Source organism: Fundulus heteroclitus, chromosome 1, assembly GCF_011125445.2.
Source record: "Fundulus heteroclitus isolate FHET01 chromosome 1, MU-UCD_Fhet_4.1, whole genome shotgun sequence".
NCBI lineage: Eukaryota > Metazoa > Chordata > Actinopteri > Cyprinodontiformes > Fundulidae > Fundulus > Fundulus heteroclitus.
Window position 1 is genome coordinate 28,382,017 of NC_046361.1, and position 22,497 is coordinate 28,404,513.

The window sequence follows — 22,497 nt, forward strand, 5'->3', positions numbered from 1 at the left end:
TGAAACCCTTCAGTCTGTTCATCATAATCTTGGAAAGTCTCAAAACTCCCATCATCACACTTCTCCCAAATATCTCCAGATGACCCACCTCTTTCCAACTCCTCAAATCTCGGCCCTCTTCTATCTGACCATTTCCCTTCAAAGGTACCACCTCTTCTACTAGGGGCAGAACCACGGGCATTTGGACCCGGTCGTCTGATGTTTCTTCTCATTGCCCTTAAAGGTCTAAAGTTTCGACCTCTTCTATCAGTATCTAAAACCTCGCAATCAGGAAATTCTTGAACGGGTTCAGACTCAAGCCAGTCATTTTGTCTTTCATGTCTAAGACTTTCTGTATTTGCTGCTTCCTCCCTGGTACCTTGACCTCTACAATCAAGACTACTTGGTTCTCTCCAATCAGGTTTCCGCCTGTCCATACCTGGACCTGGCCTTACAGGCATAGGTTCTCTAAAGTTTGGGCCCCTTGGATTTTGTCTGTCAGGGACTGGGCCTTCATAATCTTGACCTCTATTTTCATTGCCTGGTCTCCTAAAAACTCTTGGACTCATCTCAACAGTCTGTGCACCTCCCACACTTGTTCTTCCTTGCTCAGGACACCTGAATTGTGAGCCTCTTGGAGGGCTGCTGCTGTTTGCTAGCTTCATGTTTGGAGCTTCTCTTTCTCGCCAAGTGTCCCTAATGTTTGATTCTTCTGGATTTTTATCTTGAATCCCTATTCTTGGACCCCCTGGCCTTGTTCTGTTGAGTACTGAGCCTGCCATATTAGAAGCTGGACCCTGAAGATTTGGACCTCTCCGGCTGTGTTCTGACCTTTCCAAATTTAGACATGTGCTTTCTGGTGCATTTCCCCTGAATTGTGGTGCTCCCTGTCCACTGTGAGGGGTTGAACCTTCCATAACTGGGAGAATTGTTTCTTGTCCTTGTTCTATGCTGACAGATCCGGCACCTCCCAAATATGTTCCTTTTCTTTCAGATCGCCAGTTTTCGGGCCTGCCCGATCCTCTCCTGACAGAATTTTGGCTATCCATAGTAGGTCCTCTCATTTCATTTAGAGGCCTACTGAAATCTGGACCTCCTGGCATCCTCCTGTCAATGTTTTGCCCACTTATCATAGGACTTCTATTATTGGACCCTTGCTCTCTAAAATTTGAAAATCCAGATATTCTGTCTGGCCTAGGACTTTCCACAGATGAACATCTGCCTTCCGGACCCAATCCACTCAAAACTGGACGTCCCCCATCTCTACTCTGAGACCCAGTATTTTCCATAGAAAGGTTTCCTGTATCATGTCCTGGTCTTCTAAAGTCTAGATTTTCAGACTGTCTATTATGTTGCTCAGCTCCTTCCATAGATAAGCCTCTTTTTTCAGACCCTATTCTGAATTTTGGACCTCCTGTTCCTCTCCAGTCAGTCACAGGGTCCTCAGTATTTGGTCCTCTTCTATCTATTCCAGGACCAGGGAGATCTGGTCTTCTCCTTTCAGGCCAGTTTCTTTTCTCAAGTCTTTGTCCCATGAAATCTGGACCCCCTGGTCCTGTGCTGTCATGTACAGGGTTCTCACTCTTAGGGCCTATCCATTCAGCTCCATGTCTCTTAAAATCTGAACCCAGTGGTTGTCTCCTGTCATGCATTGTCACTTCAAATTCAGGGCCTTTCTTTTCAGGCCCTTTTTCCATCATATCTGAATGAACAGATTGTCTTGTGTCATTCATTGTGAATTGCAACTCAGGATTTCTTATTTCACTTTTATCTCCCATGAAATCTGGTCTTCTTGGTCCTCTAACATCATGCGTGAAAGATTGTCTGTTTGGACTAATTTCTTTGTTTCTTTGTCCATGATGAAAGTTTTGACTACCTATTTTGTAAGGGTCCTGACTCTCCAAGTTTAACCCTCTTTTATGAAACTGATAGGCAGTCCAATCATTTTGTGTAAATGACCCTGCTCTGATTGGCTCTGTTACTTCCATATTTAATCCTTTCTGAGCATCTCCACAGTCTGACTTTGGGGGGGCATTTGATCCAGGTGGACCAAAGCCTTTATTTGGACTTATCTGAAATGATCCTGGACTTCTCCAGTTTGGATTTGAAACATCTGGCCTGTCTTTAGTTTCTTGAACACCACTAAAGTCTGATTCTCCTATAAAGGGTTGTGATTCCCTTCTTCCTAGTCCCCTTTCCTCAGAGTGTTTTGAATGTGTCTGATCTACACTAAATTCAACAAGAGATGGACTCTGACCATGAGAACCCAATGTTCCAGGATGGAAAATCATACCTTCAAACTGTGCACCCCCAAATGATGTCTCTGTTTTCAGGATGCCTGACTTACTGTCTGGGTTCTTTGGCAGTGATCTTGATGTGTCTGTTTTCAAAAAAGGCAAAGCTTCTCTGTAATAACTGACATTTTGCTCTGCAGGATCAACGCGGCCACTTATATTTGGATTATGAGATAGCAAGGTTGAGATGGAATCCCTTGACCCAGACAGAGGTCTTTCTGGGAACTGATTTCTAATAAATTGATTTGGGGTCTCATTTTGTGCGACTGACTCTGCCATTCCTGCATTTGATGTAATCTGGACGTTTTGCATCACATCCAGGCATGAACGTGTTACATCTTGGTTGACTTGCAAAGAAGAGTTTTCAGTTCCTTGCACTTGATTTCTTATTTCTGATCCTCCGGGGACAGCCTGTGAATCAGTTATATTGGTATTACGATTCTTTATCAAACTCATATATGCCCCCTGACCATCTATGGGAGTATTCTGAATGCTTTGCGTAGGGCCCCAAACATCTGTCTTCACATGTTGCGTTTCAAGCTCTTTTGTATCAGGCCCGGAAAAGCCAGTTCCTTTTTCATTTAGATCTGTATGAATCAGTCTGTGTTTAGAATCCTTCATATCTAGTTTTGTTTGATTTCCATCATCTTGAACACTTGTGGCAAGTAAAATACTGTGCATGACCGCATCCCTTTCTGGTCCTGAGCCCTGAATATTTAGTACTGTAGGTAGTTCAGTCTTAGCACAATCTATGTTCTCGGTGCTGGAAGGTTTTGAAAACTGTGGTTCCGGATCAGGACTTTCTGGAGAATCTCGAAGAGGTGGATCAATTTCTCTCAGAGGAATTTTGCTTTCCAATTTGTCTTGAGACCATGTCTCTTGCAGAGAGGGTTTGTTTTCCAGGCTAGAACTGCTAATTTGATTGTCAACTTGACTGACTGGTGGTTCTGAAATCTCAGTCTTCACATTTTGAATAAGCTCAAGTGAGTGTTTAACAGGATTCTCAACAAGATCACATCCCAATTTATCTTCATCTGGCTCACTTTTTATTCCAATAGCTGATGGCGATGATGATGCTTTGCTTGTCTTTACAGTCTCAGGAGGATTGCTTGGACTTCCATGTTTTGTTTTATCGATGACTTGTGAAGGGGGTCCCCTGTGGCGTTTTGGTGAAAGGGACACAGAGTGCTTTTTTCTTGGGGAAGATGAGGATCTTCTCCGCCTGTGAGAATGTCTACTAGTAGTATGGTCCTTCCGATGGTGTCCCGAATATTCAGTCGGATCTCTGGTTCTGTGCCGTGACCTGTCTCTTTCACTTCTTCTGTGTCTATCCTTGTCTCCGTGTCTCCTAGAATGAGAGTGAGAACGCCTCTGTGACCTTCTTGATGGGCTTCTGTGGTCCCTTTCTCGATGACTCCGTCTTTTAGGTGAGGACCTTTGCCTTCTGTTGTGACGTGAAGTTGGTGAGGTAGCTTTATTTCCAAAACCATCCCCAGTCCTAGAAGTGTCACCAGCCTTTGTACTTCCTCCTTTAAATACATCATCTTGGATTTCATCAAAAAGGGACTCATCTTCAGGGTCATAAGCTACATCAGAATCCTCAATCTCTCCAGCAGAGGAATATTTCTCACATTCCTTTACTTTTTCATGTGTTAACATTTGCTCTGTCAGAGTATTTTTGGTGTCTTTTAAATTGTCACTGACGTTTGTGAGGTCTAGCTTAACAGTTTCTGGGTTCACAACTGAATTATCCTCCGTTGCTGTATTGTTGTTGACCTTGTCAGGTTTATCTGCAGGCTTTGACTCTGTTGGTGTTACATCGCACTGCACAGTTTGCAGCTGGCTGATTGGCAGTGATTTTGTGGGAGGAGACATTAGGGTATCAGAAACAGAAAAGTGAGCCATAAACATACCCACAGCCTCTCTCTGTTGTCGTAGTACCTCTTCCTGCTGTTTTAGCTGTCGCTTTTGCTCTTCAATTTGCTTATTAAGTTCCTCAAGCATCCGCTGCTGTTCACTCAGGGTTGCAGCAGAGACAACTATAGCACCCGTAGGAAGAGTTGACGTTGCTGGGGCTGTGTTGGATGTGAGCGTTGTTGGAGTGGAATTGGAAACTGTTGTTGGGAATGATGGCGCATCCGCACTTTGAGTGGGAATGGGAAGCTTTGTTACAGCACCATCACTTTGAAATACTTCAAAGATAGTTTCATCTTCTGGATCATAGGCCACATCATCTTCCACAAATAATGCAGAGTCGTCTGTCTTGTTATTGTCTGTTATTTGTGGAGTAAATATTTTATATCCCTTCGCGGCATCATATTCCTCTTCAGGGTCATAGGGTCTGTCAAAGTCATTCCGCTGTTCTTCTTCTTCTTCTACTTTTACCTTTTTGACTTTTGATTTCTGTCCATATTGCTGGACTATTGGATCAACCATAGATCCAGGAGCTTTAGAGAGCACTTGTTTTTTCTTAGCACCTTCTGCTGTTTTTGGAGAAATTCCATCAGAGGTGGCTGTTGGGTCAGACTCCTTTCCCCCAAACAATGTCTTCAAAATAGTCTGTAATGGGGTCTTATTGCTGGATGATGGAGTAACATTCTTGTTGTTAACAGATGTGGACTCAGCAGCAGCACTGGATGTGACAGGCATGGTAACCGAACCAGAAGAGGAAGAGTCTGATGGTGATCCAATCCAGGATGGTGAACCAGGAGCGGAGGAACTACCTGCAGTCTCTGGATCATATGGTTTGAATACGTCAAACTTGTCCGAACCATAGAGGACTGGTGGTTTAGGGATCCACATAGGGTCTTTGGACATGTTAACTTTGAGTTTCTTCTCTTCAACCCCCTGAGGCAAGCTTCCTGGACGCTTTAACTTCTGGACAATCGCTAGACCCAAAAGAAGATTGGGTCGGTTCTTTTCAAGGCCTGAAAAACAAACAAAAAAGAAAATAAACAAAGTATTCCGAGTCATTTTACTTAAATACAAGATAAAAGCTGTTAAAAACATCTGGCGGAAAATGTGAATCAGCATTTAAAATCAGACAACAGACATATATTATTCAAGAAAACCTTGATCTTTCAAACCAATCTCTGAAAGTATACTGCAGGGTATATCTGTATACATGTTAACTGAAAATAACCAACTAAGCTTATAGCAACCACACTAAAATCGTCACAAAGCTATTCATAATTCTTTGGCACAAAATATCTACATTTTAGGAAAATTTAGGCTACTTATAACAGCTCATTTTCTCAGCATATGTAAATGACAGTATAGAATAGTTGATATTACAAAGGCACCTATGAACCATGTAATTTTTCCTTTGTTGGCCTTAATGGGTGATTGCCAGGTCCCACATTGAAATGTCAAAAAATGTTTTTCTTCATGAAAACTAAGAACTCACAATTTTAAGTCTGTAAAGAAAAAAACAATAAAAATCAAAAAAGGTTAGGAAAAAAAAATGGGGATAAACATGTGAGTCCTCCATTTTTTGTTGGATTCAAAAAGACTATCGTACTTCTGTCAATGAGCCTTTTAACCTATTTCTTTCTCATTTATATGTTGTGTAGAAAGAAAAGTTGGAAGCTATCAAAATGGATTTAGCAGATGAAAAGCAGTAATAAGAATTGGCCAGGAATAGCCTGGTCAGCACATCTTTGGATGATACAAAATATAAAATAAAATAGCTTTTAAAATGATGGTAAAAATGAACTTCACGCAAGAAAAGAGACAAATGTCAAAGTGTCAGTACCTGGACCATCAAAAGGTTGTAGTATGGATGGAATGGATTCATTTGCACCAAGAGGGACAAGATATACATCTTTGATGGAGCGACTGATGTTGGCAACCACACCAAAACGGCCTCTGCTGCTGAAGTAGGAAAAAAGGGACACATAGGCCACCTCTTCCTCCTCGGTTGCAGGGTGAAACCTGATCACACACAATTCCTGTAAGAAACAAAGGGTCAACAACAGAATAAGTAAACAAACTTATACATCCTCAACATTATCTTGCAGGGTGCAGATATAAATATAAAAAAACATCTTGCTTGCCTTTGTAATTGAGGTCTTTAGTTTTTCAACATAGTCCCACACAGTTTCAGGTGGGATTCGCCCCCCAATCTGTATTGTGTCAGGCAAATCCTGCAAAACACATAAAAAAAAACGTTTTTCAAGGATTTGCTATATGACTGAGCCACAGAACAGCTACCATTAAGTACTATTGTGCTTCACTATACCGCTTTAAGACTTTCAGCAGATCCTGAGACCAGATATCCCTTCGTCACAAACTTAGCCACCGTGAGCATGTTTAGAAAGCCTTTCCAAAGTATGCCCTGTTTAGCTAGGAACTGTGGAGTGTCACCATCGGTTGAGGTTTGAGAGACTGTGGCTCTGAAACACAAACAGTAGCACAATAAAAATCGCATCCCCATTTCTCCCATCAACAAGACTGAAACATTAAAGCATTTAGAATTAATACTTTAAGTACCTCGAGGATGCACTATAAAGTCTTGGATCAGCAGAAGAGGACGGCTTCATTAAGATTGATTTGGGTGCTGCTTTCGGTGGTGGTAATGAAGGCGGTGGTGTAGAGCTAGAGGTCGGGCTGCCTTTTATAGCGACGTAAGGAGATGCTTGTTTGGTAATGCTGTTACCGAGGCTGGAGTTGCCACCCGGGGAAGCTGTGAACCTGTTTGCCGCCGTTCGAGGATCACGTCTTGTGATCGTTACAGTGGAGACAGTGGGGACCACGACTGGTGTGTATGCTCTCCTCGGTGCAGGTACTGTGCAGCTCTCTGGGGTTGGAGAGGCAGGGGACTCCATGATGGGGGAAGCAGGAGACTCTAATGTTGGGGAGGCAGGAGAATCCATCACTGGGGAAGCAGGAGATTCTACAATTGTCAATTTTGGAGAATCAATGTCAATTTGGGATGATGGCTCCATCAGTGAAGATGTAGGAGAATCCATTCCAGGTGTGTCCGGTGGGGCCAAAAGAGGAGACCCATCTCCTCCAGGCTTCTTCCAAGTTGACTCAGTTTTATCCCTTGATGTAGATACCTTCATTTTTTTCTTAGCAGGCTCTTGATCTTCAGCAGCTTGCATCTGGCCTGTGAGAATAGGAATGGTTTTAAAAGTAATATGCTTTAAGAAGCTTTAAACATGCTTATTTTATGAAATGATGCAAGGTAACATTGTAAATGTTTAGACTGCTTAAATAGTATTTTCAGCTTCTAAATTAAGATAGCAATACAGATTGTTCTTTTTGGACTTGACCCACTTTGTGTAGCAGTTTAGTAACTCTGAGGTAACAAAGGTTGTGTAAAAAAAATGGTTTAAAACAAAAAGGTTTATGTTTGCATTACTACTTAATTGCGCTATTTCAGTACAGAAATTCATAAATAGTTTCTAAAAGCCTCAATGAATAATTTTGATTACAACTAGTAGAAACAAGTATTTTTTTCTCAATTTTATCTCCTCCATGCATTATAAAACATTTGTATTTTTATGGTTTGATGCTACAAGCCAAAATGTGAGGAAAGCTGAACTTTTTGCTGTTTTTGCTGCTGGAGTATTTTTATAAAGAGGTGACATTTAATTTATTTAATGTAGGTATTAGCATAATACTGATTCATTTAAAACTTCAAACCATTTATATGAAGCTGAACTTTCTGCAGTTTTTGCAGCTGGGGGAATTTTATACAGAGGTTATATTAAAGTTATTATTCACCTTCATCATCACGGTTTGTAATATAAAAAATAGCCATGTAAACTTTGTTTCAATAATAGAAATTCACTTATCAGTTGTCCACAAAGCAGAATTGGCAAATTTTCTCTTTAATGACTATGACTGGCGATCGGCAGATGTTTTTCTTATTCATTAAAAGTGCATCAAAACTAGGAACTCCAATCATTTTCAGCCAATAAAAGAATAAGCCAGTAGCATTAACTGTGATGCACGTCTTTTTAATAAAAACAAGGATAATTGTGTATTTTCTGATTGGTTTAAAACTACTACATCTAGTAAGGAACCTGAAGTATTTTTTTTATCTTATGTTCAGAGGGGGGCAGGGGGGGGGGGGGGGGGCAATGGTGAAACTCTGAACTGGCAGGTTAAACCTTAAAGACAACCAGGAATCTGTAGTGACACAGAAAAGGCCTGATTCATGTATATTAAATGAACAATATATATGTTCAGCTAGTTGTGATTGGAGCTTTTCTTTCCCTTCACTATCCTCAGCATCTACCAGGTTTAATCGTTTCCTACTCAAAAAAGTCAATTCCTTTTATATACACAAACTAGTCGAGATATTTTATCTACCTATATCACAATCAAATCTCTCTTCACTGACTCTCCTCTCCTTCCCCGTGTGAAAATAATCACTAAATATATGCAAAAAAAAAAAAGCTTCTGTACATAGTTACTTTGAAAACAATGCTGAGGACTCACTAGCCCCTTTAAGCCTCGCTGCTTGTAATTCAAAGATCTGACAAGACTGTACTACAACAAAAACAAACCAGCAGATCACAGACTTTTAAGGTATAATAATAGTTGAATCAATTAATAAAAGAGTTTTTGTTATTTACCAGTGCATATTTTGCATTTCAGGTCAAAGAGGTGAGCCTTGTGCTCCGATGTTGTATCCTTAAGCATGCAGGAAAGAATATCTGGCGCCTTATTGTTCTTGCTTGGTTGGATAACTTTCGGCTTGGTGGGTTGAACATGAGAAACTTTCTTGTGTTCCTAGAAAATAATCGTAAAACAAGAAAAAAAAAAATACAGAGTAAGTATAATAAACATCAACAGGTTAGTGTGTCCATCGGTAGTGGCAATGGTACAAACCGTGCTCTCAGATTTCTTTTCGGGTCTCACAGGATTATAACTGGGCAAATCAATCTTCACAGCTTCAGGCTTCGTTATATTTGTCCCCTCAGCAGCTTCAACTTTAACCTTCAAAATTAAACAGTCAAGTCACATAATCTCCTCAGAAACAGTTCTGAGTTGTCTTATAAAATAGATTTAAACCAGTTTTTGCTTCTAGATATTATTTACCTGAGTAGTTTCCTTAGTGGTCGGTTCAGGGGCCTTAGTAGCCTGCATGTCCTTCTGGGTCATTCTCACTAGTCTGAATGGACCAATTTCTCCATTTACAACTCGATACAACAAGCCCTTAAAGAGATTAGGAAAGGATATTAATTTGATTTCACCAAGGGATAAAAAGAACCCATCTGCAGGAGATACATTTCCACACAGAGGGCTGAGAAATATTAAAAAAAAATTAAATGGTTCAATAAGCTGTTAACCAACCTTATTTTTTGGGTCTTTTAGGTTGAACATTATTGTCCTATACTTGTTCATGTATTTGCTGTCTGTATTTCGGAATATGTCAAACATTTCCTTCTCAATGCCAGCGACAAGTTTCACAACTTCTCTCTCTGGCATCTCCAGATCTTCACAATCGCTTACCCTAAAGAAATGAAAAACACAAATTACACACCAACATGAAACTGTTATTGCTCAAAGCCCAACGAATAGAAAAGCAGAAAATTTTGTAGGCAGTATGATGATGACTATACTGTCATGGGAAAAAAGGTTTATGTATCATGTCCTGGTCAGGTTTACTGGGACATGCTATTGGTTTATAGTAATGCTACTTAATTGGGTAAACTTAACCTAAGATGATCAAATGTCCTTTGCACATTTCATGTATATGTTGGTCAAAAGAAAAGAAAAGATACAGAAGCACTGCGTAAAACCGGGATCTTTATGGCTGTGCAGGCATCTTTAGTAGAAATCCCTACAGGTGTATCTCAAAAAAATATAATATGATCAACAATTATCTTATGGCTGGTTTTCAAAAAGTGAAACTCAAATATGTTGATTACATGCAGAGTAATATATATATTCTTTAAAAATGTTTTTTATTAGTCTTGATTATGGCTTTGAATATTACCTATGGCCAATGAACACATTGTTAATCCAGAAATGTTATGGCCCTGCTAAGGTCTACATAATTGTGGGAATGCCCTTCATTGACACCCTCCACAGACGGTTAAACCAGCATCCAACTATACTTCTGGAAAATTAGGTGGAAGGAAAAAGTGTAGTAATAAAAAAAGGTTTAAAAGCAACAGAAATAACCTTGAGCGGAATCTGAAGGAAACCCCACAGAAGAGCCCAAGGAAAATTCACAAAACTATTACTAAAATAAATAGTTGTCTATGATATTCTACTTTACTTAGATGGAACTCTATGTTCTAATCGTTCAGAGTTACTGAGGAATTTTGGTTCAGACTCAACAGTGGACAACAGTACTTCTAAACTTGTGTTCCAACTAATTTCATCATCTAATTAAAACATCAGATGATTTATTTTTAATAACTTCCAAACCATAGAACTGAAGGAGGATTAAAGCAAAACTGTACACAGACAGAGGTTTTGTTGGGCGCGTTTATAAACCATTCTCACCTCTTGAAGAGGATGGTGGTAAGAGAGCGCTGGATGCTCTGTCGGACCTGGTTATTGGGCTGAGAGGGTCTGGAGGACGGCGCACTGGGTGCTGGAGGCACCAGCAGATTACGGGTTTCATTCAGCAGAGTGGGAACTGAAGACGTTTTCTGGGACGGCTGGCTGCATGGAGCCTGAGATACCGGCTGTTTCTTTGGTATTACATATGTGGTCTTTTTGACAATTAGGGCACCCATCTCATGATATCGAACAGCTGAAGTGGATGGGGCTTGTGTGGCTGGAGGGTGATCCGATTTTTCAGGTGTGGCGGGTGTTGAGGCCCCTTCTGCCGCGGTTTGCTGATCAGACACATCGGTATTTTCAGGTTCTTTTTCCTGAGACAGATTCTGTAATGGGGGTTCCTCCGTTACAGGCTGGGAAAGCAGAGGAGCATCTTTTGGGGGCTCCTCCAGAACTTGTTTAGGAGTTATGGTCTCAGTGTCGATTTCTGGCTTGTCACTGGTCTCGTCAGCTGTTAGAAATAAGGAAAAAAGAAAAGTATTATACAAGTATATAAAAATACCAGATGTACTAATTAGTCACTGATTACTATTTATTCATCTTGTTCCTTTTTGTCATGTTTTTTTTTCTGTATATACTACAGTAGGGAGAATAAATATAGATTCAAATTCACATTAATATTAACAAATAAATAGCATTTTGCCTTTTTCTCTAATTCTCACACTTCAAATGTATGAATGTAGGAGAGAATGAACTCTGGCATGGAAAAGGCAACAGAGCGCCCAGATCTTGGTAAAAAATGTTTTTTTTCTTTGCACAGGACAATATTCACTTGCATTTGTGTATGCAGAATTATTTATTGAAGACAATCTTGAAAAGGTTTTCCAGACTTGTGTGCACAGGAGAATGAAGTCCAGTTTATCTTCAGTTGCTTTAGAGGTCATTATTCATCTGCTTTTCAGTCTTATTTGGAGCACAGATTTACAAAATCTTCCTGAAGTGCTTTTCTTTTTAATTATGTTACATACAATTAAGAAGACATACTAAACTAGAGAGCACCTTTTGCGCCCTCTGTATAAGAGGGTTCTTCTGACCTAACCTGATAGGATCTCTCAATCTGCTTGATTTATTTCTTTAAGATGTTCAGCTTGGTATCATTCCAGCTTTTACCTTCTTTAGTGTATCCTGTCAACATTTTGCACCAACTATAATATGTGCAAGCAAAAAACAAAGCTACAGACAAAGAAAATATTGTGAGCACACACACAAAATAAGCTTAGCGTTAAAAGCGAAACAGAAAATCTAGTTTGATGGTACAATAAAGACACAAAAATATCAACAACGGTGCATGATCAAGCCCAATTAAAAGATTAAATGTTTTGTTAGAATAGAAATAATTAAATGTATATCCATTTCTGAAAAAGTATTTTAAAAATTTGCAGTGGAAAACAAAAACATAACATTTTTTTAATTTTTTAATTTTTTTTTACTGTAACACATTTTGTCTGTTCACCTTTTTGCCATTTTGCTTACATTTCAAGGCTGCAATCTTGTTAAGTGTGCTCGCCTGTTTATTTAGTAGCTTAACAAAATTTTTATTACTTTTTTATGTAATTACTATTCTTTTTATATAAACGACTAAATCAGCCCTCTTAAAAGAAAACTGCCTAACAAGAAATTTAAACTCCTTGTCAATTCTACCTTTTTATCTTCTTGTGATAGCCACGGTTTTGAGGGCGTACTTAGTTTTTCACAAACCTTTAGTTACATCTTTGTTTAATCAATGACAACACAGTGGAATTAGTGATGTGTTTTGTACACAACAGATAAAAAAAACTAATCTATAAATTCACACCCTAGAATAAAGAGCGTGTACTTTCTTTCTTTCCCCTTCACTTTATTGTACAACAACTCTGCCAAAACTTGTTCTTGACAAACCCTTGGTAATAAATCTACTGTAGTTATTAGAGGTATTTTGTATGTGTATAATCCCGTGCTGAATCAGATTCATACATATTAATAGTCAGGGTAAAAAGGAGAGGCAAGATGTTTACAAGAACTCAAAACCAATTATTTCTTCCACCTCCTTCACCCCCCTATATTTTTCATCTTGTAGGAAGAGGAACTATCCCATAATCCTGAAATCACAGTGAGTACTCTTTACATTTTGTACAACTGCTAAAAAAATATGCCATTGCCCTAAATGACTTGTCGAAAAATAACTTTGTGTATCCTCAGGTTTCTTAGTTTATTCTTTAAATGTATTCACGGAATATATGTTTACAACAGGATCGCTGATGCAGAATCAGTATCTTCACTGTTGATAATTTGTTTCTTTGCATAAAGCCACATGAAATTTACCCTTAATGGGGCCAATTTAATGGCACAAAAACATATTTGGTGCATTTGAACTACTTAAAAGGGGTAACAGTCCATTATTTGTGCAAGAAATTAAATATGTGTAGACAACGAGACAATGTTTTATGTATGTGGCTGTTTGGGATATTAAGCATCTTGCTGAGGAGAATATTTACATCAGTGTCTGATTCAACAGGATTATCTGTGTAAGAATAAAAGTTGAATATTTTAATCTATGTAGAGCCACAGAGATGGTAACATCTTCTAGTCTGTGTACATAAAGTCTGAGTAGATAAGATAAAATCAGTTTGCTGAGTGTTTTTCTTTTTTGCTTAGGATCATTATGCTGTTGAAAGCAAGCCTTCAGTGTCAAGTCTTTCAGTTCTTTCAGGACTGCCCTGTATTTAGCTTCATCCATCATCGCAACAACTCTGACCAGCTTCTCTGTTCCTGGTGAAAGTCATCCCACCACAATGTTTTACCATAGGGATGGTGTGTTCAGGGTGCTGTGCTGTGTTGTTTTCCCACCATGCATACTATCTTGCATGTCAAATTTCATTTTGGTCTCATCTGACCGAATCAGATCACCTTCCACACATTTTCTCTGCTCCCTCCCATCTCCCTTTTTTTTTCTTGACACACTTCTGTACATGCCAGGATTGTGAAGTGAACAATCAACAGATGTCCAGTTAACAGAATCTCACTTCTGTGCTGTCAATCTCTGCAGCTCCTCCTAAGTTAGTAATAGTAGTAATAGTAATAGTAATATCATCTTTATTGTCATTGAAACATACATTGAAAGATACATTACAACAAAATTTGTTTTCTGCTTTTAACCCATCACCCTTGGGGAGCAGTGGGCTGCCATGTGCGTTCTGGGGTTAAGGGTCTTGCTCAGAGTGCAGGCGCTGGGGATCGAACCGGGTACTTGCATCCTTTTCTGAGAGCAAGCGCGCTGCCCTAACCACTAGGCCAACACTCCCCATACACCAAGACGCAGCTCGGTAGGTAATTTGGGGTTAAGTGCCTTGCCCAGGGGTACATCGACATGTGGCAAGGGGAAGCTGAAATCGAACCCACAACCTTCTGATTGCCAGACGACTACTCAACCCATCAAGCCACAGTCGCCCTGTCACAGGCATCTTGGTTGCCTCTCTGATTAACGCTATACCAACCTGTCAGTTCAGGTGGATGGCCAAGTTTTGCTGCAGTTTACAGGTATACACTTATGGTATAAGTCAACCTTTGGATGACGGTGATGTTCAATGCCTGGGATATTGTATTATACTTAAACAAGCTTTAAATTTCTACCAAGTAGACCTTTCTGTGTGTTCCTTGGTTTCCATGAGGCTGTTTTTTTCACTAAAGGGCCTTTCCACATAACCGGTTCCAGTTAGCAGCAGTACTTTGTACATAAGCCCAAGCTGTGGCCCACAAAAACGGACATGTTGACAAGCAGCAGTTTGATGCTGGACCAGAGGAGACAGCCATTTTCATCAAGTCTTAGAGGAAAACAGGAGCCAACATTGTGAGCGCCATGTTTAAAACTTATTCTCAAATTTACCAATACAGAATTCAAGTGGGTAAATGGGCCGCTTACCACTGCGCTCACACCTGATTGTTTTTTCATTGAAACTATAACTGATGTTTCTGGCAGAGTTCTGCAATACTGTTGCTCTGTAAAAGCTGCAGTCAGGAGTTCTGCGGAAACTGTGGACTTGGCCTGAAAACCTGAACAAGCACACCCAACAGGTTCCTCCCCCTTGCTCTCTGCTGCGCTACTGCCTTACTTCCACAGCTTCTCCTCCACAGTGGAGCCTGCTATCCTGCTCCAATGTTTATTCTTTTTAGGGCTCGGTCTAAATCTTTCGTTTTAGTTTGCTTTTTGTCATCGGTCTTCTACTGTTTACCTGTCTTTGTTAATCTAAGCAGGTTCCACTTGAAAAATTAATAGTTTTCTGGTAAAGCAGGTTGCAACATTTCGCCAAACAGCTGCAGCACACCAACAATCTGAAACTCGAACGGCCGCGTGAGAACCAAGTACAACAGCATGATTGACACTGCTAAGACACTCCTCCTGCCTCTAATTGGTGTTTTCTACCCAGGAGCAGTGTATTTCTGCAAATGGCATTAGGACCTTTAGGAGGAGCCAGAGAAGCTTGATTTTTTCTTTCACATATTCTTTTTTTTTTTACAAATATGTAAAGAAAAGAATATTTGCAAAAATTACCTACTGCAGCTTTAATATATGTGGTGTTAACAGGGGCATGAATATATTATTTTGTAAAAATTTTTCTGCTCCATTCTGTCCTGTCCATTTGTTGTTTTTGTCCGGCTTCTGTTTGCATCCATATGTTTGAATGGCATTTGTGCTTGTGCATCTAAGATGCCAGGAGTGTGACTTTGATTGAAAGGCATGCTGAATTATTGTGATTGGATAAATAATTACACAAAAATCATTGATTGGCCAAGGCTGCTAAGAACTGCACCATCTTTAAAAAGGTGCATAGCCACATTATCTACCTTTTTTTTATTTATTTATACATCAGTAGCTCACTCTGGTTGCATACAATGTTTTTATGAAAGATTATCACATACTGCTGGTGTATTAGTTATTATTTTGGCATTTTAAGATTTGTTTTTACTCTATTTGTTAGTAAATAAAGCATTATGTGTCTATTTTTAATAACAGAGGAAGTATGTCACTGTGCATGCGCAGCAGGGATTAAAACAAGGAAGTGGCTAACGCCTATTAGCATCTCCCAGCAAAACGATGCAAAAATGTCCAAGATCCAGTTGGTGGGGGGGTGGGGCGCAAAATAAAATGATTTCAAGAGGGAAAAGACTGGAAAGTCGCTGGGAATACAGTATGAACGTTGGCATTCACTGAAACAGACGCAAAACCTGCCGATTGCTCAGATGTGGCTGAAGAGTTGATTGATGTGAGTAATGTTCTGGTATGAGGCTTAAAGTTGCTGTAGATCGGTGTATTTAAAAAATGTTGCATGTAGAATATCGGCAGCCTTTCTTCAATACTTTTTAATTAAGCAACTTTGGTAATATTTAACAGGCTCTTGTCATCTTTATCTCTGCAGACTGGTTCCCCATTTCCTGCCACAAAAAAAAAAAAAGTAAAAAAAAAAAAAAAACAGCATCAAAAGATGCTACCACCCCTATACTTAGCGCCAGACCAGACACTTTCAGTTCAGGTCATATAGTACTATTTTGGTTTTATAAGACTAGAGAATGTCATTTTCTCCAGTCTTGTAATCTTTAAGGTGTGTGCAAACGGGTTGCCATGTCCATCTGACCAATCTACCATAAAGCCTTTTTTTTTGGAGTGAAATGACCATATAAAATGTTTATATCCACATAGAACACAAACCCTGGACCCTCACTCATTGGGTTCCGGGTCACTTTTCAGATCAAACCCCTTCTTTTTAAAGTTACTCAGTTTGGTATGGAAGCCAGCACAAGAGAGGTTCCTGGTGCTTCAACTCAATGGAGATCATGGTGCTTTATTTTTGGGAACATTTAATGCAAATTAAATATTCTGTATTCTTCCCTCAGCTCTTTGCCGCCCGATATCCACATGTATGTTCCTTTGTAAATCACGTTCATTCAACTGAATTTACCACAGGTGGACTCCAAAACATCTGAAGTTTGAATCCGGTGCTGAACAGAAGTCTGAGAGACACACCAAAGATATTTGAATACTAATCCACATGTTACTTTTTCTGTTTTTTAATCACAATAACTTGGCAACAACTTCAAGCTTTTGCTTTTGCGCCATCATTGTGAAGTGTTGCATGTAGAAAAAGTAAACAATTATTTTATCTAATGTCTAAATGCTCTGGAGGTGTGCTCAAAATAGAAAAAAAAAATCGAACGTGTAATACCTAGGTGTCAGTATGGAACGAAATAGCCAAGTATGTGTTTGTGATCAGTGGCAAGAGTAGAAACGAGGGTTGTGTACATGCACACAAGTCGACAGATGCAGCAGGTGGCTTCGATCCTAAAATCAAAGCCTTGATCAAAAGCAGGCATAGATAGGGTATTATGTTACATGGATAAAAACTACAATAAAACAAAAGCTGTTTCATTTTGGAATTCTCTAACCTATCGGCAGATGGATGTCGTTTCGCCGAGCTCCACACGGCATTAACACATCCATCTGGAATCGCTGCCTTTGGGGAAGATTTCAATACCACATAAAATAGACGAGCCAATCAGGATCGCGAGGACAGGATTTTGGTACATCTGATGTATCAGAGAAGCGACCGTTTGGATTCAGACAACAATGGTGGCTCGCAGCGAGGAAGCTAGACGTAACATTGGTGCTGCTATTTCATCAGTGTTGTCCAATCTACCGAATATTAATTCTTTAGGAGAACATCAGAAAACGGCTTTGAAAGCTTTTGTTAGTGGAAACAATGTTTTCTCCCTTGTCCGTAGAGCTTGTAGCACATCAGTAAAGATAATGGACAAGTGGTTTATCCAATAATATGCAAGGATTTTTCATATGGCCCCTCCTTATGAAACATCTCCAATGGAGCGATCCCAGATGTATGTGTGGAGGCGTGTGGAGCTCGGCGGAACTACATCCATCCGGCAAGAGTGAGGTTAGCAATTCTCATCTATTAAACAGAAATATTTAAAGCGAAGGTGAAAAAGAAATTCTGCAATTGATTTTGAAGAATAGACATACACTACATAACACTAAATATTTGTTGATGCTGAGGACAGGGAAATGAATAAAAAGAAAAATTAAAGAAGTAAAACAGCTTCTAACAAGGCATCTTAATGTTATCCCAGATTTGAGAAAAGTGAGTGATGCACATGCAGACCTTTCTCTTTTTGCTTTAGAAAATGCAAATGTCTGCATGCAGGTCAAGCGTATCCAAACTTTACCATGGGCTGAACCAATGTAAGGATAAGAAAACAATCTTTTTATCCTTAGAATGAGGAAAACCTGACATGAATCTGTGCAAATATGTGTCTGAATGTGTGTTTAAAAAAAAAAAAAAAAAAGATGAGACAATCAGTGTGCCTAACATTCATCCCTCGGGAGTATGTCATCGCTAGTCTTTGGGAGACGTTCAGTAAATTTGTTTTACTTAGATCTCCACAAAGAAAATGTAAATAAAAAATGGTATGATGGACTGCCATTTTATTTGACAGCTTAAAATTCTAGCTTTGTAAAACACACCATATGTTATAAAATTAATGGCACCTTTTTTTTGCAATTTGAATAGAGCTAAAAAAAATATGACAATCATTATGAATTAATCACAGAAGTATGGACTGCCCTCTCTTCTGCTGCCTTTACTTGACATCTCTTCCCATATTAATCATTAATGATAGTGGAAATCTGCTTTTCTTCAGGCAGTCATCTTTATGCGTTTCAATAGGCTCGCACAAAATAAATGTTTCACCATCAACTCTTTAGGCTAATGCAGAATCAGGATTTATTACCAAATACTAGTCTATAGGAGTGTACCACTAGCTAGCTTCTTTTTAGATGTAATTTATGGGGATGTACGTTATTGCTTTGGGCTGTTTTCTGTCCTGAAGCTCCATTGGATTAATTACAATTTTTTAAACTTTAACAATCTTCCAATTTTGTTTGTACTTCACATTTTGAATACACATGACTGAACAGCTAATATCTTCTGCTATACACAGTGTTTATTTACCATCATGAATGAGTTTTTTTCTTTCCACTGTTTCAACTCATAACTTTCTTGTCAGTTCAACTATTTCCTGTCAATCAGCCAAGTACATCTCATTAAGTCTGTAAGTGTGCTCATTTAGATTATAAGCCTATACACACTCTGCAAGAACAGAGAAATATGCTCTCTCTCCTGGGCTTGCAACAACAAATCATTGTCTTTCTGTTCTTGCAGTCATGGTTTAAGATTTCTTGCAGCTTGTTTTTGATGAATATTCTGAGCTGAACCTTTTTTCTTATGTGGTGTTTGAAGAATATGAAGTGGGTATGCTGCAGTGAGCGAGACTTGTTCCTCAGGGTTCTCCAGGCAAGTTCCTTTGAAGTATGAAAGTACCCTGTTAGTAAGAACTTTATTTCTGCAGCCTGGAATAGAAGAACTCATTTATCTGTTCTTGCAGTCCTTAATTGCCTGTCTGGGTCGTGCAGGTATTTTGTTTTAGGAATGTAAATTACATGCCGTTTCAACACGTTTTCCTCCTCATTAACTGATTCCGTGTTTTTTTTCCACTTGATCAAAACAAAAATAAAGTTTCATTAATTGTGACAATGTATTTATATTGGTTAAGTATTTTGCACAAAGTCAAAATGTTCTGTTGTTGCAGGTTTTCAATCATATCTTTTTTTTTTTTACAACAAATTTAAACGCAAGTTGTATTACTTCTCGCCAAAAGGCTAAAGTGCAGGGTTTATGGTACAATGGACTCATTGTTTGTAATACACACGATTAATTCAAAAAGATGAAATTGTACTTTTAAGACAATCTAGACAGCAACTCAACATTTAACACTTAGTGTGTGTGTGTATACAATTTAAATTGAGCAGAAGATTAAGCAGAAACTCTGGTGAAAATTAATCCACTAAAATAGATATAGATATATATATCTAGATAGATAGATAGATAGATATATATCTAGATAGATATCTAGATAGATAGATAGATAGATAGATAGATAGATAGATAGATAGATAGATAGATAGATAGAAGGTTTTTCCATCTTAATTGTAAAACATGTACATATTTTGTACAGTCATGGCTTAATCAAGGCTCTGAGTGGTTTGCAAATAGCATGTTTTAGAGTCTGCATACTCCAGTTAATTATTCGATTACTAAATTAACTGACGATTATTTCAATAATCGATTAATCACAATTAATTTGTTTGTTTTAGCCCTACAGCAAAGAGCGACATCTTCCTCAAGCAGCAATTGCAGCTACCACCTGTTCAAATAACGTTAAGTGATTGCCAAATAATAACTGTTGCTGATTCTCTTAAATATTCTGTGTAGATCCAGTCTGTAGCTCGTTTAAACATCTGGGAACCCTAGTATGCATTAAAAAAGACAAGAAATGCGGTGTTTGTACACCAATCCTTGACCTAAACCATAGTGCTCCACAGAACACGAGAATATTCTTGATGGAACTTTAAGAAATAATAATTTTTTTAAAAGCATTCGGTGACAACAAAATTATGAAAATAAAATGTGGCTAAATTACTCAGTTTGTAGCAGGCTCTAAAGGTAAACACATTATAAAAAAGCCACCAAGAAGAAATAATGAAAAGTATGAGTTTGCTGGGGAGAAGCTGCAGTTGAGCCAAACAAGGAATGTAGGGCGAAGGTACGTATTTGCAGAAACTACTCAGGACAAAAATATAGAGTTGTGGTTTTATAGAATAAAGGAACCTCTCATTAGTCATATTAAACAGTGAAGGTGTTGTTTAAAAGAAAAAACGTCAAATCAAAAACAACACAAAGCAATGTGATAATGACTGCCGATGAATTTCACATTTCAACATCATCTATAATGAATTAAAGAAATTATATGAATGGTACCCATGTGAGTTTGATCGTCATTTTGAAAGTTTTTACACAAATATTTTGGTACAAATTTCATTTAGTGTTTTGCCATCTACTGATTATGTATGAATGTATAAGAATCTTAATATTTGTTGCAAAGCTGTATGTAGTGCACACAAGCAATTATACGTATGTGGTAGCTCGGGTCTTTGCTTGAGCAGAAAAGGAGTCCATTTGTGAACAGATCTGAGATGCTGCTTCTGCTGGAGATGTGTTTGCCTGAAAACTTGGGTTTTTGGTGAGACTACAAGTATATTTCTAAAAGGGCACACAGACGGACAAGAGCTTGTTTTATCCACCAAACCCGAAAAATTTGTAAAACTGCACATCCAAATACCACAAGCCTCCTCTTATTTTTAAGTCAATTTGTTTATGTGCAAGTTTCTGAATGAATTTGCTCTCAGACATAAAACTGCAAAAACAAAGTTCACTTATACCTGCATCCTGCCCACCTTTTTTAAGCTCTTTAATACATTTCCTATATATAAACATTATATAAACAAAAGTAAACATATAAAACTACCATGTTAAATGGGAAGTACATTTTTACTGAGCTAAATTTCTGATTAATCAGTCTATTTCCTATCAGATGGATGACTTATAATAATAATAATAATAATAATAATAATAATAATAATAATAATAATAATAAACAAGTTTCAATATAGTTTTAATTACATTAGTATTGGCTTCTTCTGATTAATCTTTCAAAACATTTTCAAACAGATATATAGCTATTTTTGAAGGTGATTATTTTAGCACATAAGGTCCATTTATTTTTTTTAACTCTTCATTAATATAAGATAATGGCATTTTTAAAATATTATATTTCTACACAAAAGTTCCCAGGCTTTTTTTTTCTTTTCCAATGTTCTTTCACACAGATATACCAAACTTTGAAATACTAGAAATAATAAAGGTGGTTTACTCTGGATATTTTTCTTTGCGACAGTAGAGGGCGCTTGTGTGTTAAAATCGGCTGCTTTAGTCAAAGGTAGGGAAGTGATTAACTAATGAATATCTTGATATATTGATTTTAAGAAGTGCACAATATGAAAGCATGTAATACCAAAACACTTCAAGATGCAACCCATCTAACGCATTCCACAACATGTGCACTGTAAAATAAATAAGCAAAGTGCTGTTTACGTTGACACCCATTAAGAGTCACTGCTGTTTCCATGACAACAGCACTGGATGACTTGCTCATATTACACGCAGGAAAAACAAAACAAAGCTTGCCCTGTTAAGTAGGAAATAAATAGAAATAAATAAAAAAAACATACTTTTAGTTTATTTTAAATCAAGAATATGTAGGTATTTTTATGAGAGAAATATCACCACCAAATGGGATAAATGAGATATGGTGAAAAAAAACTGCACTTATTGTTTGGTCTGAAAAGTGAATAGATTTAAAATTAGACAGGTTATGATTTAGCCAAAATAAACGTTAAAATCATGAAATGATCATTTGCTCATCTCATCATCATGACCTAATTTAGCAATTATTTACTATTCCACCTTTTCTAACAGCGTGACACAATCCAAGTCACGGGTCAACAAGGCCTTTCTTTCAGAATCGAAGTGTTTGGGTTTTGTCTGGCAGAGCATGGTTTAACACAGTCGGCAATAGAAGCAAACACAAATAAGCCGTCAACTAAAGTCGATGCAGAAACTGACAACACAGAAACTCAGTGACTCTATATGGATGAAAAATAATTGTCTTTTAAACTTTGACATGCGAAACATTGTGACAGTGGCATAATGTCCAGTTTTCCCTTGTGAAACAGTGGAGGCCAGACTGTAGGCTA

General features: G+C 38.3%; 1 protein-coding gene across 1 annotated transcript in view; it reads right to left on the minus strand.

Moving 5' to 3' along the window:
- Positions 1-3,361: 3,361 nt before the first annotated feature.
- LOC105928545 (death-inducer obliterator 1) overlaps positions 3,362-22,497 on the minus strand; it is a 30,755-nt gene continuing 11,619 nt past the window's right edge. Inside the window, exons 7-16 of the mRNA XM_021318199.2 lie at positions 10,743-11,253; positions 9,582-9,741; positions 9,327-9,443; positions 9,113-9,224; positions 6,765-7,149; positions 6,514-6,667; positions 6,329-6,418; positions 6,028-6,223; positions 4,997-5,200; positions 3,362-3,717 (exon numbers count right to left, since the gene is read on the minus strand). Coding sequence (XP_021173874.2) covers positions 3,362-3,717; positions 4,997-5,200; positions 6,028-6,223; positions 6,329-6,418; positions 6,514-6,667; positions 6,765-7,149; positions 9,113-9,224; positions 9,327-9,443; positions 9,582-9,741; positions 10,743-11,253 — 2,285 coding nt within the window. The remainder of the gene's footprint in view (positions 3,718-4,996; positions 5,201-6,027; positions 6,224-6,328; positions 6,419-6,513; positions 6,668-6,764; positions 7,150-9,112; positions 9,225-9,326; positions 9,444-9,581; positions 9,742-10,742; positions 11,254-22,497) is intronic.